Here is a 15,475-nt window from a genome sequence, read left to right on the forward strand (position 1 = left end):
GCCTAGTAGAAACTCTCCACAATGCTCTCCTTGTTAGCATTGCCCATACCGGCACCGCGAGGGCCCATTTCTCCTAAGCGGAACACGCTTTCAATGACACTCAACTCTGTCGCCGTCGTATCCAGGCCCGTTACGGCCAACCAATCGTTGACAACCATACCAGCGCCAACAACAGCACTACCACGATTCACACTACCAGCGACGAGAGGCACCTGGAGGAGAGAGGAGAGCTCGTCCTGATCACGAATCGAGGTCTTGGGGTGCACGATACCACCTTGGTTGGAGAGAGCCATGTATGAGCCCGTCAGGACATTGTCAGCAATAGTTTGTCGGAAAACTTCGACCCCAAGGACGTCGGCGATTCTAAAAAGATTTGTCAACACTTTAATTCCGCGTCATATAGTAGTCAAAGCGCAATGGTGGTGGGGGTAGTACATTTCTTCTGTTTCTCGCTCCAAATCCGGATGTATCAAGGCGACATGGTCATTGCAGCAGATGACATTTCCCAGAGCTGATAGACGCTCTTCTATCCGTTGAATCTTAACCGATTCTGGGAGCGTATTCCGGAGATGCTGCAGTTCCTGATCTGTGGTGGTGGTTGGGACTAGAAGGCCATTGCGATTACTAATCGATGTGTGAGTCCCATTGTACTATGGCATAAGGGCTAGAGCAGAATATCTAGTGAGTTTTGAGACATACCCCGCTGTTAGACGGCCAACAATCCTAGTACCAGCAATAGTAGCGCGACAGATGGGGATGACATCTTGGAGTTCGGCCTCGAATACACTGCGGAAGTCAGTTTGCTAGTTTGCGGGGCCTGCGTACAACTGCACATACCTGTAAAAGTTCTCCGAGGCTCCGATAGCGACAACAGCATATGAATTTGTGAGACGAGAAAAGACGCCAACCCTGCATGGTGAATATCACAGTTAACGCCTGTACATAGCTATTTTTATTTATTTCTCTCTCTTTCTCTTTCTTTCATTCTTTTTTTGTTTCGTTTCCCCTATTGTTCCTTCTCTTCTTTTTTTTTTTTTTAAAAAAAAGGAAAAAACCAATTTGCATTCAGAGGGGGGGAAAATCTTAGCAACTATATTCCACTCACTCGTTGGAGTTCTCAAACTGCGCGCGAACCGCCATAATTCAAGGTTTTCGATCGTGCCCAAGCGATAGCCTCAGTTTAGGAAGATTAAGGATTACTCGTAGTAGGGAAGAGACAGGTGATAATCTCGAACAATGAGGCGAGGAGGAAGATGGGAGACTCTGCGAGGTGGGGTGGGCGATGAGAGGCAGAAACTGTCGTTAGATGGCCGTCACAGAGAACGGGGAATGTGCGAGGATGAGCAGCACCCGTGACAAGATTCTGGTAGGAGCAATTGACGGCTAACACTCAACTGATATAGGAATTAAACTGTCCGAGAGAAGTTACGAAGCAACGCAAGAAAAGATCAATGCAAAGGAAAAGCAGCCTCAGATCCCACCACCCCACCCGCGGGGCTAGACCCAATCGGGGCGGAGTCATGGCGAAGAGTCATGAGAGGAGTCATCATTATTCATTCTGATGCTGGGTGGGTCTGCTTCCCACCTCTGTCGAGTTTTTTGCATCCTTCATTCTCCTCCGTTGTTGATCTTTTCTTTCTTCTTTCTAACCAAGGGAAATCAATTATACCAATCAATGAGATTCAAGTATGAGCTATGTTCTTGCGTGTAAAATACATCCGGTTCGTATTGCACCTATATTGATACACATAGGGTATGCATGATACCACCACATCAACTGTAAATACTACTATCTTGGGATATTACATCAAGCCCACGCTCCAAAGTCTTCTCAACCACCCGTATGATAAAACCAACAAGATAAGAAGAGACAAGAAAAGGAAGATAGAAAAACCACTGCCTAATCAGCACATAACTCCCAACATGAACCAGCATTACTGTTTTGGCGTAGACCGTAGCTCCGTATTGATATCAAACCCTGGCAGATTCAAAGAATATAGCATGTCTGCAAAACAGGACAAAAGGAAACAAAACATTTATTGTGAGAAAATGAGCAGAAAGTCGTATCATCCATTCGTAACTGTCTAATATGGAGGGCGAGGGCCAGGTGGCGGGGCTGTAGGCGGCGGTGGCGGCGGATAATACAAACTCTGTGGATGATGACTCGTCAAGTAATTAGGCAGCGGAGGCCGTTGGAAGTTAGACCCTGGAGGAGGGGGGAGCTGTGGAGGTCCACCCCTACTCGCGAATGGATCTGGGAGACCGAGTTGCTCACTGATGGGCGGAATTTGCTGCCCAGCAGGGAGGAGCCGACGGGGCTGTTGCCGTTGGGGTGTGGGGGGCGGCAGCACGAAAGATCGAGGATCTGTCGGCCCGTGAGACACCTGTGAAGGCTGCGGAAGGAGAGCTCTGTGTGCCGAAAGCCGTGATGTGGTTTGGGGTAAGGTAGGACGAGGGAGCTCAGCGGCTGCCACATCGGCCAATGCGAACAAGGCCGTCGGGCGCGTATCAGGGAAGGCAGGGTTTAGCTGATTCTCTACACTGGCTTTCTGGCGCACTTCAACGATATCAGTTGCCTCTAGTAAGAGGTCTATGATTTCTCGAGCAGAAAAGCCAGCAAACGGTCCAGCTTCCCTCATTTCCTTCATCTGTGGGTCGATATCATCGCCTAACTTAGCACGCTGGACGAAATCGTCCCAGCCATACCTAGCACGGTCGTAGGAAGCGGCTCCAGCAGGATTCCGTACGAAGGAAGAATTGAACCCCCTCACGACTTCCTTTGCTGGTGGAATAACACGCTCAGGCTCGGTTTCAGAGCCATCAGTCTGGGACGGTGTTAGCCTATTGCATTTGTATAATGACCCTGAATAAAGAGCCGACATACTTCAGTGTGCTCATCATCCTCCGCAGCACGTCGGCCTTCCACAAATGCCATATATTCTCCCTGGCTTGCAAAGTAATGTTCTTCTTTGATGTACCGGGCTGACGCCTGTAATCGTTTGTCATCAGCAGCAGCTCCAGAAAGGAAGAAAATCGAATGAAATCGGACGTACTCGAAATCTTTCCTCGATTGCTTCTCTATTAGCAGCGAAAAGCCTATTTTCTTGCTCAACTCGGAGCTCATATTCATGGCGGAAAACATCCAGCCTCTCTTCGAGCCTTGCCTTCAGGAGTGAGTTAATTTCTTCATACTCGGGTACATTTCTGTGGGTGTTCTTATCGCGGGAGAGCTTTTTCTGAGACTGTGAAGCTAAAACAGCCAAAGCCAATCGTTGGGCAGCCGCCACCTTCCTAAATGCTTTATCCAGTTCTCGTTGTCGATCCCGGAGCTTTTGGGTGGCTGCACTAGGAGAGGGAGAACGGTCATGCTCGACATCACTTGACCGATCATATTGACGCCCAACACGCCCACCACGAGCAGCACGAGCACCGCCACGGCCTCGCTTGCTTGAGCCGGAGCGTGCTGCAGCTCTGCTACGCCCACCGCGGCCTCGTCCTCGACTACGCCCGCCACGAAGTGCCTTCCCAACTGTGGGCTCTGCGGCATTCTCCGGAGTAGATTCTTCAATATCTTCCGTTATTTGGCGGGAGTCATCGCCAGTTTTAGAATCTTCCACCTCATCATCGGGAGAGCGCGACGCATTTTTGATATCGGTACTTCCCTGTAACGTTTGTTCTGCCGTACGATCGAGCTCCCCATCCTCCACTTTCAATATTTGGCGAGGAAGATCCAGAATACTGGTAAACTCTGCAGTACCTTTGTTTTCTGGCTCCGAAGATCTGCGCTTTCGAGATCCAGATGAACAGGAAGTTTTCGCAGGACTAGGCATACCCTCGATCTCCTGGATGCTCACCTCATTCGTTTCATGGTTGTCCTCCTGGTACGTGGAGCCCGCCAGTAACTCTCCTGCAGCTTGAGTTGATTCCATGGATTCATGCGGGTCTTGATCGCCTTCTGTTTCTTTAAGTCCTTCGATGGTTTCTGGGATAATGTCTTCCGGGGATGGAGGCCTCATATCGGTGGTTACGTTAGAGTTCACACTGCTTTGAGTAGTTTCAGGTGCAGCATCCACAGATTGCCGGCTTCTATTCCTAGTTCTACTACTAGGAGTAACCCCCTTGGAGGGGCTTGCTTCGAACTGTTTGGTAATGGCTACTTCAGAGGAAGCGTTATCGTTAAAAGAGGGGTTGACGTGAGACCGCAGTCTAGCAGACTGTCTCGTACTTCTTGGAGTTTCCTCGACTGCTGGACCTCGTCTGACCCTCTTAGACCGCGGGGTTTCAGGCACATTCAAGGCTGTTCCGTCAAACTGACTTGGTGCGGGTACGGGTGCCGCAGCTGCAACAGGGGCTGCAGCGCGAGTTCGAGAAGCCCGAGTCTCACGAGCGGCATTTGATGGGCTATTCGTTCCATTGTTTGCTGCGTTATTCAATGCATTTCTGGCAGCGCTGTTGGCTCGAGCAGCACGGGTACTGAGCGTAATTATACGCGACAAAGGGCGACTATTACTACTCCTATTATGCATTGGGTGGATTGTGCTGTTCTTGTTGTTATCAGTGTGGTTCGCCCGCGCATCTTGACTTGCACGTAGACTCCGTGTCACGCGGATATGAGCAGTATCACCAACAGTAGAGTCTATGTAGCGATCAGTACCTACGAACGATGATAGCAGTTCTCTGTAATACTTACTAGGCGTCTTTGGAGGGGCTGCGCCTGTTGCGCTGCCAGTAGTCGCTGCAGCTGATCCTTTGGTGGAATCAAGTTTACGTTTAATGCCCGCCATCACAATTCTCTGTATCCGGGCGTCAGCAAGAGCGTGGTCACAAGGAAGATTGTTGAGAAGGTGCAATTGACAGCTAAGGTGGAGCTTTGGCAAGAAACAGCTCCTTGGAAGTGTCCAACGATAAGCTAGAGAAAACAAGAAAAAAGAGAAGGCGGAGACGGAGACCAACATCAATCAGGCACACATTTTGATAAGAAGGTTCAGTCAGGAACAAGAGGGGGGAATATAGCTAGCTGAAAGGTGGCACACGTATACTAGAGGATAAGAACATATGAGGGAGGGGGCCACTCAGGATTAAGAACAGATAGTAAACCGAGGTCATAAAGATAATAAGGGCATCATGGTACAGGGATAGAAACCGATTGAGAGCATAAAAAGCTTAACCGGATATGAGTAAATGGCCCGAAGCGCCGAGTGGATGAGTGTGTTAAAATGACAAGAGCGCATTTTGATTGAAGAAAAAACCGCAGGCAAAGAGATAGAGGGAGGAACAGGAAATAAGCGCAAGATTAAAAAGGCCAATGAAGAATGCTGGTAGAATATTAGCTTACCCAAAGACTAGGTGCGACGGCACATGCGACAGGACGGAGAGAGTTGTTGCAAGTAGTGAAGCAAGTAGGAGTAGTAAGTAGTAAGTGGATGAAGTAAAAAGTGGTTCGGCCAAGTGGATCACCTTGAGAAAAGGTAAAGTAGAACTTAGTCGCCGGAAGTAGTAAGTCAAGTAGGAGAACGGGTTGTACGAGGAACCTGGGCGCTCCGGAAGGATCAGGAATTGAGGAGATAGAATTTACGGAGTAGAAAAGAAGAACTGAAGAATGCAATCAGGGTCGGAGAGGAGAAAGGGAGACGAGGATATACTGGAGATGAAAATTAGATCACGATGGCTGTTGTACACCAAGCGTGTTGATCTTCATAAGTGGAAACTCGAAACGGCTCGATCGAGGAACGGAGAGAATAGAAATGGAGAATAAAGAGATAAAGAGGGGGAAAAGAGGATTTCAGATTCTAGGAGAGGAAAGAAACACGTAGAGAGTCCTCGTTGTGTTAATAAGGCAGAGGGAAAATGAAGCGAAATCAAGCAACTCCGGGGCTGAATAGTACGCATGGAAGTTGAAAAGGAATTCTAGAGAGGTACACAATTAGTGCCCTGCCAACCTGAGTAAGAGGTTTGGTTCCAATGGTAGCCGTATTACCGGGTTGGCCGCAGGATCTGGCTGGGTCTCAAGTCCAAAGGGCAGGGTGGCGCAAAGAAAAGTAGGTAGTAGGTGAGTAACTATTAAAAAAAAAAAAAAACAAACCTTTCTTCTTGTTCTCAGCCCTTCAATCCATTCGGAAGAGATGGGAAATATGTATGTGAAAATGGAATCCCGACGCAGATGATGATTCAGGAGATAGAGAAGACCTCAAACGGTCTGGGGTTGTGGAATGCAAGGGTGATAATGAGTTGTAGTTTTTTAGTTCTGGAAGTTAGTTACCAGAAAAAGCCTCCTACTCGGGTTTAGTCCATCTGGTAATACTCGTGGTATGGTAATTTTTGCGTGCACGGTAGTCCGCTACCTGCTGATGTAAAAAAAAAAAAAAAAAAGAAAAAAAGTAAAGAAAAGAAAATGAAATTTAGTGTTCCGCGTGCAATACCGTTACTGCCAAAGGTACGGAACTTACGTATCCTATCTCATCGATTTGTGAAGGGTAATTATTCCCAAACCACTAGATGTCTTTCTTGAAAGCATTAACAAACTCTTGAAATCTGTTCTATGAGGCTACAAGAACACCATCTATCTTGGCTAGTTTAAAGGTAGTATCTACTTCGAGTAATGTAAATCTTACCTACACTAGTACATATACCAATATATCTTGTCTCAATTGCAGAAAAAAGCATTGGCGAAAAATAAAGCAAAGAAGTGAAAGATGAGCACAGGTATTCTAGTGGAATCATGGGGTGAAACACATACTGAGCGAATATTTTTCTCAGATATTAAGTATAGGTTAGTCTGCTCCGTACCTTTGTTAATAAAACTACATCACACGCTTACGATGTACGAAGTACTATGCCTTAATAATCTGGAATCCTTCAAACACTATGAAAATTGAGCCTTCGAATGATCAAAGGAATCTGTAAGAGCGACGCCATTCCGTGACTGATATAGGCAAGGAAAGAGCAAAGTAATCATTACGACAAAAGAGAAAAAGTGGGGGAAGCTGTCATTGCTCTCCATCGGCAGAACCGTTATCAACATACTTGAGATATTGCAGCTGCGTTAGGTACGAGACCGCCACTTCAAAAAGTGGGCGCAAAATTCTTTAATGCCTTCTCACCGTCAGTTCTATCACAGTGTATTGGTAACTGCCGTAGCAAGAGGACCCACATAGATAGTATCATCAATCATGGATAGTCATGTTAGAGATACTATATCATGGGATTCACTTGGACTATCTCAAAGAGAACGGCTGGACCATTTTAGTCGCATTGTGTATGCTGAAACTGGTGTGTTACAGGACATTGTACAGTGCATTATGATCCTTGCCCTGCGGCTCGCCGAGATAAAAACCTCTCAGCATTGGCTAAAATCTTGAATTCTGGGAGGGACCTGCCATGACACTTTCCATAGCGAAATACGAGTCAGGCACTTCCTATAGTCATATCGGCCGGTAGTAATATGTCTTTATGTGGTGGTACTAACTCATGCCATGGCAGCCGTAGCACAACAGATCCAAGATTACGCCGTATCAAATAAGAAAGGCTTACTATCACTCAGTTGCTTCTATACAATTTTCGTCGGTATTATATTGCTAATTACAAAATATGTACTACACCTGGGATATCTAAGAACAAAATAAGGAGAATTGTGACAAAGGAAAGACATAAATCAATAACATATTTAAGTTGAAACCACCATTTCCTAGCTTTCATGAGGGGATTCGATCAAGTCGTACCTTTTCTCATACTGTGTTATGCTCCTTCGCAGGTCCGCAGCCATGACAAAATTTGGTATTGTGAATATCTGGTCATTGTTAGGCTCACATCGACCATCACCAAGCCCTGTCTTTGGATGCACTTCTTCGCCGGCCTGATCAATCTGCTCAAACAGGGGTGACCGACTTCGTGGAGTGTAAGACCGGAGTGAGTTAGTTGATCTCATCCTATGTAACGCTTTCATAGAGATGGTCTGTCCAGCCACCGGAGATGCAATAACGGTAGTCCCAGGCATAGCTGTAGGCGGGGGAGTTGGACTGTTAGAGCGAAAAAGTGGATGGATATTACTCTCATCGGACAGTGTTAGTTTGGGGTGACCACCTTTGGTGGGAGCCTCTGGCTGAAGTGATCTTGAAGTATCCGATGACCTCCTGAATGAAGATTGCCGTCGCAAAGTATCCAACGAGCACCTAAGCTCTGGTCTATTTCCCTGTGTCTTGCGTGACCTAGAGTCACTATCGGCCCCTATAGTGTAAATGTTATGTTCGTAGGGGCAGCTATCGAATGTATTGCGCATTACAACGCACTCAGGATAGGCTACTGGTGGATTGAGGTCAATAGAACCGTGCTTGGAATCCTGCTGGTATAATGTTCGGCCTGAGTAGCGCTTCGAGATCAAAGACGCAGCACTTGAAGTAGACTGTTGGATCGCTATCAAGCCATCACAGCTCCGCTTTTGATCTGCCGATTGCTTCGGGGAGTCAACTACAAGTTGCGGCTGCTTTGTTGACTCCAATCTGTTGTTTACAGCTAACTGTTCGTGGAGGGCATCAAGATCGTGAGGTAGCGAGGTTGACCATCTGCTGCGGCTGGTCCGTTTTGCTAGTGTCATTAGGAGAAGCCCACCAAAGAGACCCTCGGCCAGAACAGAAATTGCCCATATGACAGTACGAGTCACCAATAACAGTCGCTGTCTTGGACCTAGTGACATTATCTGTTGCTCTATCATGACCTGTGCCTTGTTCCATGCTATACCTCCAGCAGTCACTCCTGTGGCCATAACCAAGTAGACAAGCAGGATGCAATATACGCGTCTTCGGTACACGCTCAAATGCCTTATATTTTCATTGTTGTCTGTCAGCCAAAATAAGATCGTAACGACGAGTACAACACAATTCACTGCGCTCAGAGCGGTAATAGCAGATTCGATTGAGCGAATGTTAGACGAGAAGTTTTTGAAGGATGTCAAGCATAAACCGTCGAGAAGGGTGACCACAGAGGTTAACATAAAGGATACTCCCCCTAGTACGCAAGGCAGAGAAGGTCGAGGCACATTGAAATTCATAGCGATGGTAGAAAAACAAGCAGGCGTATACATTCATCGATGAATAAACCCAATAGTATACCAAGGTCCAGTGGATCCAATGAATAGCGGTGTCGTATTCAGGTGCACATAGGATCACTGTAGTGTACTTGAAGAACGGAATAGCTTAAGATGGTATCAAAATTGTAGGTGATGAGAGTATATGACAAAGAGGACCGGGGTATCATCAACGATTAGAAAATCTTCTCAGAGTAATCATATCAATGCCCTTGAGATATAAAGCAGGAGTATAATAGAAGCATAGAATATGGGTAGGTCGCAGGTGCGTATTAGATTAAACCGTAACCAGAACACTATGGAAGTAAGATATATGTCCGAGCGAGAATTTATATCCAAGAGTAACTGGAGAGCCTGAAGCCTATCTATTAAAATTAGGTAGAGAGTAGCGGGGGGAAGAAGTTCCCCGTAAGTGATTGCATTAAGACGCATACAATAGCCCGAATGGATATCGCATATGCAAAGACTAGGGCTAAAGTGACAGGGGTAGATCTCAATTCCACCTAGTTGGGACTCTCAGATCGCGCTATCTTTCGTTAGAAGGTATGGCTGGCAGTGACAGCTCCTATTTTAAGTGAGAAATGAAACAAGAAAAAAAGAGAGGGAGGGAGAAGGGGGGGAGAAGGGGGGGAGAAGCCCTCTCCTGGCACATTAATTACCCAGGCTCTATACATAAAATTAACACAAAGGCCTTTCAACCAACACAGTATAGCTGCTTGGTCCTTGTAGGTAAAACCAATCTTTCACTCAGATTAGCAACTCTTTTTATCTATGATAGGACTGATTGGGAACAAGAACATGGTTCAAGTGGTTTACACACATGGCAATAATCACAGATATGCCTTTGAGTCAGTAAGAACCACTAAAGCCACAGTTACAATGTATATTCCTGGCAGGATATGCTAGCGCGTGGAACACGTCCAGAAGGGAATTTGTCAAGGGTTGGTGGCTTCATGGGTGAAGCGGGCGGGACGATCTCCAGGGTGCCGGAACAGTCTTAAAGGTCTGACCGTCCAGTTAGATTTCAGGATACTGGATAATATCGATAAACGCCCCGATTCATGGATGTGATATATCTATCGTCTGGGGACTGGATCAAGAGCTGAAGAACCCTGGACACAAGCGATGACGTTGATGTTGTTCAACACTATTGATGTAACGATGGTGATAGAACGTATGTTTATAGCTAGTATCTCCAGAGACCAACATTGTCATAATTAAGTCTTGTGAGATGTATGTTGCTACTGGGCTACAGTAGCAAAGTATATTTGGGAAGCATGTTAGTAGTCCTTTAGCGCTTAGAACAAAAAATCAAGTGTGATAGATCCAAGAGATATATCACAGGTGTCCCGTCCCGCGAGAATGGTGAATCAGAATTTTACGCAAAGTTAATCCTACACATGTGCCTTATTGTTCTATTCTATACTCCCTCAAGGCCCTCCACTTTCTGAAACTTTTTTTCTCCCCTCTTTTATATTTTTACTTTTGTGTGTGGTTTAAGTTAACCCTTTCATGTTTTTCTTAGGTCTTCGTTCCACTTATATAGTATAAATTACAGTACATTTCCTTGGACTACTACTAGTAGTATGCTGGCGGTCTGGCCGCTAGTAGCATACTCAAACATCCTTATCCGTCGCAGCGCTGACCCCCAGATTGAGTAGGATATTCTGGAGTACTTTGCCTTTTTGATAGCATTTTAGATCATGAAAGTAAAAGCCTCTCGCTACCCATGTTGAAATAGCCTACTGGTACGAAGTACAGAGTAGCCTACCCGAACAAGCAAATGTGGCTGGATGTAAAGTAATGTGGCTATGGTGGCTATGAAAGTGTGGCTTGACTGAGATGCCGTGACCGCCTCCAGGCTAACTTCCCCCCCCAAATCGTCATGGATTATCATCATCATTGTTCTTCTGGCAATTCTTCAGTTCTCTAATCCCCTCATTCGGATCCCCATATCTCCTTTTTCTACCTCCAAGGACTGGGCAGCGTATTTATCACCGTATTCACATCTTTCTGTGCCTCCTCCTATCCAACTTTTCTAGCCATCTTCAGTCCTCGGGTGGCGCAAGATGAAGCTTACATTTAAAGTAGGCATCTCCAACACCCCGCCCGTTCCTTGATAACTGGAGCTGACAACCATCTCTCATCTACTCCAGGATTTGAAACAGCAGAAGTTTGTAATTGATGCAGAGCCCTCAGAGACGGTAGGTTATTCGCCCTAGGTGCCGATATCTTGTCTGTGTCAATGCGGGGCTAATGAAATCTCCGTTAGGTTGGGCAAGTGAAAGAAAAGATCTCCAAGGAGAAGGGCTGGGATGTCCCCCAACTGAAACTGATCTACTCTGGTTCGTCCATAATCACTTGTCCGTTATGATTTCGCTGCGTCGGTGTCAGATGGTGACTTGGTCAAGTTTTCCTACATGACAAGTTGCTAACCGTCTCCCAACCCTACAGGTAAGATTTTGCAAGATGACAAGGCGATCGAATCGTACAACATCGAAGAAAAGGGCTTCATAGTATGCATGGTCTCCAAGGTAAATTATACAATGGCGCCCCTTTGTATATATCAAGCCATTTAACCGTGTTATGTAGCCCAAGGCCTCCTCATCTACAGCCACTCCTTCGCAACCCCCCTCGACACCTTCGAGAGCTGCCGCCTCGACCCCAGCTGCGCCCCCTGCCCCGGCTCCATCTACAAACGCTTCCGCATCAGCCCCACCGGCGACCCCTTCCCCTGCCGGGGCTACACAGCCATCCGATGCTGCTTTCAATGATCCCTCTGCTTTGTTGAGTGGCTCTCAGGGCGAGGCGGTTATTTCTCACATGGAGAGTATGGGGTTTCCAAGGGATGATATTAACCGCGCTATGAGGGCTGCTTTCTTCAATCCTGACCGTGCTATCGAATATCTTCTAAATGTGAGCTTTGCACATCAACGCTCCCTAAGCGCGATACACTTTAGCTGATGATGCCTATTACAACCAACAGGGAATTCCAGACAACATCCAACAGGAACAGCAACAACAACAGCAGCAGCAGGCTGCCGCTGTCACCGCTGCTTCACCTCAGCCTCCCGCTGCTTCCGCTGGGGAAACCGCCCCTGCGACAACTGGTGGTGAAGAACCAGTCAACCTGTTTGAGGCTGCTGCTCAGGCGGGTACCCAGGAAGGCGCCCATGGGGCACGCCCCGGAAGTGCAGCCGGCGAAGGACTTCCGAATCTTGACTTCCTTCGGAATAACCCACATTTCCAGCAACTTCGCCAGCTAGTCCAGCAACAACCGCAAATGCTCGAGCCCATCCTTCAACAAGTCGCGGCCGGTAACCCTCAGATCGCCCAGCTCATCGGCCAGAACGAGGAACAATTCCTACAGCTCTTGAGCGAAGAAGGTGATGGTGCGCTTCCTCCTGGTACACATCAGATCCATGTCACCGAGGAAGAAAGAGATGCCATCGAACGTGTAAGTTTGCCTCATGCCTCATGCCTCTTAGACGCTTATTTATCATATACTGGATAAAAGGCTAATCTAGTTTAGCTATGCCGCCTGGGATTTTCCCGAGATTTGGTCATACAGGCTTACTTTGCATGTGACAAGAACGAAGAGCTTGCTGCCAACTTTCTATTCGAGAACCCTGATGATCCTGAAGACCTATAATTCAACACCAGAGTACCCCCCGTCGAAGGCTTCCCCACAACAAGTTTGCTGCGAACCTAGTGCTGCTCTTTCCTCCTAAAGGAAACTGCAATGCACCTCCTTGCCGAGTTCCCTACCGAAGCCGGGTTTTATCATGACTGGCACAGCTTCGCGTGCTCAGCACACGGATTCACTAGCTGTCACTACTTTCCTCAGTTACGTCTTCTCATCATTCTATCTCATGGATGACATTTGTAGCGGTGTTCCAACATACGGTAGTAGTCGTTATCTATTTTTCCTTCTATTTTCCCTCCTACTCAGAAGTGACATTTTATCGTGTGCCTAGTTAATGGAACAAAAATGAGATACGTTTGAACCCTTTTCCTTCCCTGTGGTTCTTAGAAAGATTATCGCTTGAGATGAATGTGCTGGTTGGTAAATCGAACCCGGTTTTGTAATATTGAAAATATATACCTCCAGATAGTAGCTAAGATCAGGATGAGTCTATTTTGCACGTTGATTGGTACATTAAACATAGGGGTGACTAACTCCTTACTACTCAGTACTACTACTACTACTACTAGTACCTACAGCAATGTACGGTCCCATGACCCCACGCTGCGTTTGGGGGCCCTCTTGAGTGTCGGTGACCTACGTCACCGGATCAGCAAATGCCGCTCAGAAATTTTACAGTGATGCTTTGCTCTTTTCACAAAGACCAGAGTGTGCGTGCAGTATTTGCTATAACAAGTGTAACTCGGCTTAAATAGAACACGATACACATGCCATTAACTGCACTGGTGGGCATATAGGGAAATCAGAGGCAGTTGCATATTTCGCGGAAGGTACTAGGAATAGTTAGATGCTGATCATCGAGGTCGCTTAACCCAGAATGTCCGAAACAAGGGGATGAGAAGAGGACAAAGGATTGGTGGTTGGAAGTTTGTCATTTGTGAACTTTACATCATTATGCGTCTGATATTTTAATGCCATAAGATGATTAATCTTCAATTACACTCTGCCCTTTCAGCTCTCCACACGGCCAGTCCGCGCCTGCCAATCACTCGCCTCAATGTCGAATAGACACCGTCAGTGCCGAAGTCTAGATCATCTAGGTTGATGTGTTTCCTGTAAGACCAGAGTTCGTGTAGCTCTAGAGCTGAGCTAACCGATGACGAACTCAGCGAAGAGGTATATTGATCAAGAAAAGCAGCAGACTTGGGCGCAACCACGAATACTGAGTCAACTTTCTTCGACCCTTCATTGTTGCAAGACGGGAGCAGTTTTTCCAGCTCCTCAACCAAATAGGGTCCGGGAACGCCCATTAAGTCTCGAGTTTCGATGTTCAGGAACGAATTGTTGTTAGTTCCCAGTAACCATAATGGGGGAGAATACGTTTTCCACCAAATGACTGTCGCAGAGACACCAGTGCTCTCTCCTGATGATGCAGAACTTGATTCAACACTGCTGGCCGATATGATAGAGGGCATTGCAAGCTGAGCAGGTACAACCCCCCCCTGGTGATAGATGCCCATTAAGAATCCCAGAGCAGCATTAAATACCATCCAGGCGGCCAGGAACAAACGCGACTTACTCACACGGAAGCAACTGAGGAGAAGAGGGACACATGGTATTAAGAAGCGCGGCTCTTGGTGGGGGAAGATCGACAATATGACAGTTGCTGATAAGGCGGAGATAGCACGCGCGTTCTTCAGCCAGGCTGGGATAGCTGGCAAGCTCCACAATGATACAGCCATCATACCATATGCAGGCCCAAGGAGCTGCGGCAAGTTGACTAAAAAGTGTTGATAACGAGGGTGGAGCCCATGAAGCGCTAAGTTCAAACTATCGGAGTTATAAAGCAAATTGTTGACGGGTGTAATTATCGGTGAGTGGAGGACATCCCACAAAGATGCAGAAGGCCTATAGAAGGCGGTATCAACAAGAACAGCGATTCCAAAAAAGAATATGCCGAATCCCACAAAGGATAATAATGAGACCGGCCTAGGTGTTCGAGAATAGTTTAGTATAGAAAGAAAGAACTACCCTCACGGGGATACTGACTTGTGCCGAAAATGAGGCAATAATTGAAGTCCTGGGATGGCAATAAAAGCTGGAAAAGTGATTCGATTAAAAACGCCAGCGACGGCAATAAAGGCCAGGACAGCACAGGAGAAGACGGATGAGCGGCGCTGCAGACGACTATTAGCCTATCGATAATCCTTCTTCCTTGACTTAGGTGTGATGAACAGACCTTATTCTCGACAATCCGGCGAATCAAGACCAGACCCCAAGCAACCAACAACGTCTCAAGGGAGTTGGAGAAGGTGTGCGTCTGATATGTCCAGGTGACGTACGAGGATGCGACCAGCACCACGGTCGCCCGACGGTGTCGCGCAAAAGGAACTAATTCATATACAGCCCAGTCCTCCAGCACAAAGCTCAAGAGAAACATGATCCCTCGCAGTACATAGTAGATAAACTGTGGAGGAGGGGGTGTCGGGGCCCCTGTTTCGGCATAGAACCATTTAAGAAGGCTTATTGGCACGTCGTAGGTCGGCCATAGCGGAAAGACGCTGCGGATCGGCTTATCGGCGGTAAATTCCCATGGCAATTTGGATGGGTAGGAGAGGACGCGACCTGAGGAGCTTAGTTGAGTCCTATGAAAGATGGTTTAATGCGGAGGTATGTTTTGCTCGTTGGAGGCCAACGAAGCGCGGGACCTGCCGGCAGAAGGAAGCCGCGGTGATCAAAAAAAAAAAAAA

The 15,475-nt window shown here is 47.0% G+C and overlaps 5 protein-coding genes across 5 annotated transcripts; 1 reads left to right on the forward strand and 4 right to left on the reverse strand.

Annotated features, from left to right (window-relative positions):
• Positions 1 to 2: 2 nt before the first annotated feature.
• ABOM_008297 (translation initiation factor 6) lies at positions 3 to 1,140 on the reverse strand (the record flags this gene model as incomplete). The annotated part of the gene is made up of 5 exons (XM_022535426.1): positions 3 to 363; positions 436 to 624; positions 700 to 786; positions 838 to 909; positions 1,106 to 1,140. The coding sequence occupies 5 exons, from the start codon at positions 1,138 to 1,140 to the stop codon at positions 3 to 5; spliced, it is 744 nt and encodes a 247-aa protein (XP_022386168.1).
• A 944-nt stretch (positions 1,141 to 2,084) lies between these two features.
• On the reverse strand, positions 2,085 to 4,784 carry ABOM_008298 (uncharacterized protein; the record flags this gene model as incomplete). The annotated part of the gene is made up of 4 exons (XM_022535427.1): positions 2,085 to 2,825; positions 2,885 to 2,989; positions 3,054 to 4,636; positions 4,691 to 4,784. 4 exons carry the CDS (start codon positions 4,782 to 4,784, stop codon positions 2,085 to 2,087), a joined length of 2,523 nt encoding a protein of 840 aa, XP_022386178.1.
• Positions 4,785 to 7,684: 2,900 nt separating this feature from the next.
• On the reverse strand, positions 7,685 to 8,758 carry ABOM_008299 (uncharacterized protein; the record flags this gene model as incomplete). Its single annotated transcript, XM_022535428.1, has 1 exon — positions 7,685 to 8,758. The coding sequence occupies one exon, from the start codon at positions 8,756 to 8,758 to the stop codon at positions 7,685 to 7,687; it is 1,074 nt and encodes a 357-aa protein (XP_022386141.1).
• Positions 8,759 to 11,148: 2,390 nt separating this feature from the next.
• On the forward strand, positions 11,149 to 12,731 carry ABOM_008300 (putative UV excision repair protein (RadW); the record flags this gene model as incomplete). The annotated part of the gene is made up of 7 exons (XM_022535429.1): positions 11,149 to 11,166; positions 11,236 to 11,283; positions 11,352 to 11,424; positions 11,534 to 11,613; positions 11,672 to 11,995; positions 12,066 to 12,536; positions 12,612 to 12,731. 7 exons carry the CDS (start codon positions 11,149 to 11,151, stop codon positions 12,729 to 12,731), a joined length of 1,134 nt encoding a protein of 377 aa, XP_022386174.1.
• Positions 12,732 to 13,717: 986 nt separating this feature from the next.
• smp3 (glycosylphosphatidylinositol-alpha 1,2 mannosyltransferase smp3) lies at positions 13,718 to 15,165 on the reverse strand (the record flags this gene model as incomplete). Its single annotated transcript, XM_022535430.1, has 3 exons — positions 13,718 to 14,714; positions 14,775 to 14,902; positions 14,965 to 15,165. 3 exons carry the CDS (start codon positions 15,163 to 15,165, stop codon positions 13,718 to 13,720), a joined length of 1,326 nt encoding a protein of 441 aa, XP_022386175.1.
• Positions 15,166 to 15,475: the final 310 nt, after the last annotated feature.

Source organism: Aspergillus bombycis, assembly GCF_001792695.1.
Source record: "Aspergillus bombycis strain NRRL26010 chromosome Unknown contig00089, whole genome shotgun sequence".
NCBI lineage: Eukaryota > Fungi > Ascomycota > Eurotiomycetes > Eurotiales > Aspergillaceae > Aspergillus > Aspergillus bombycis.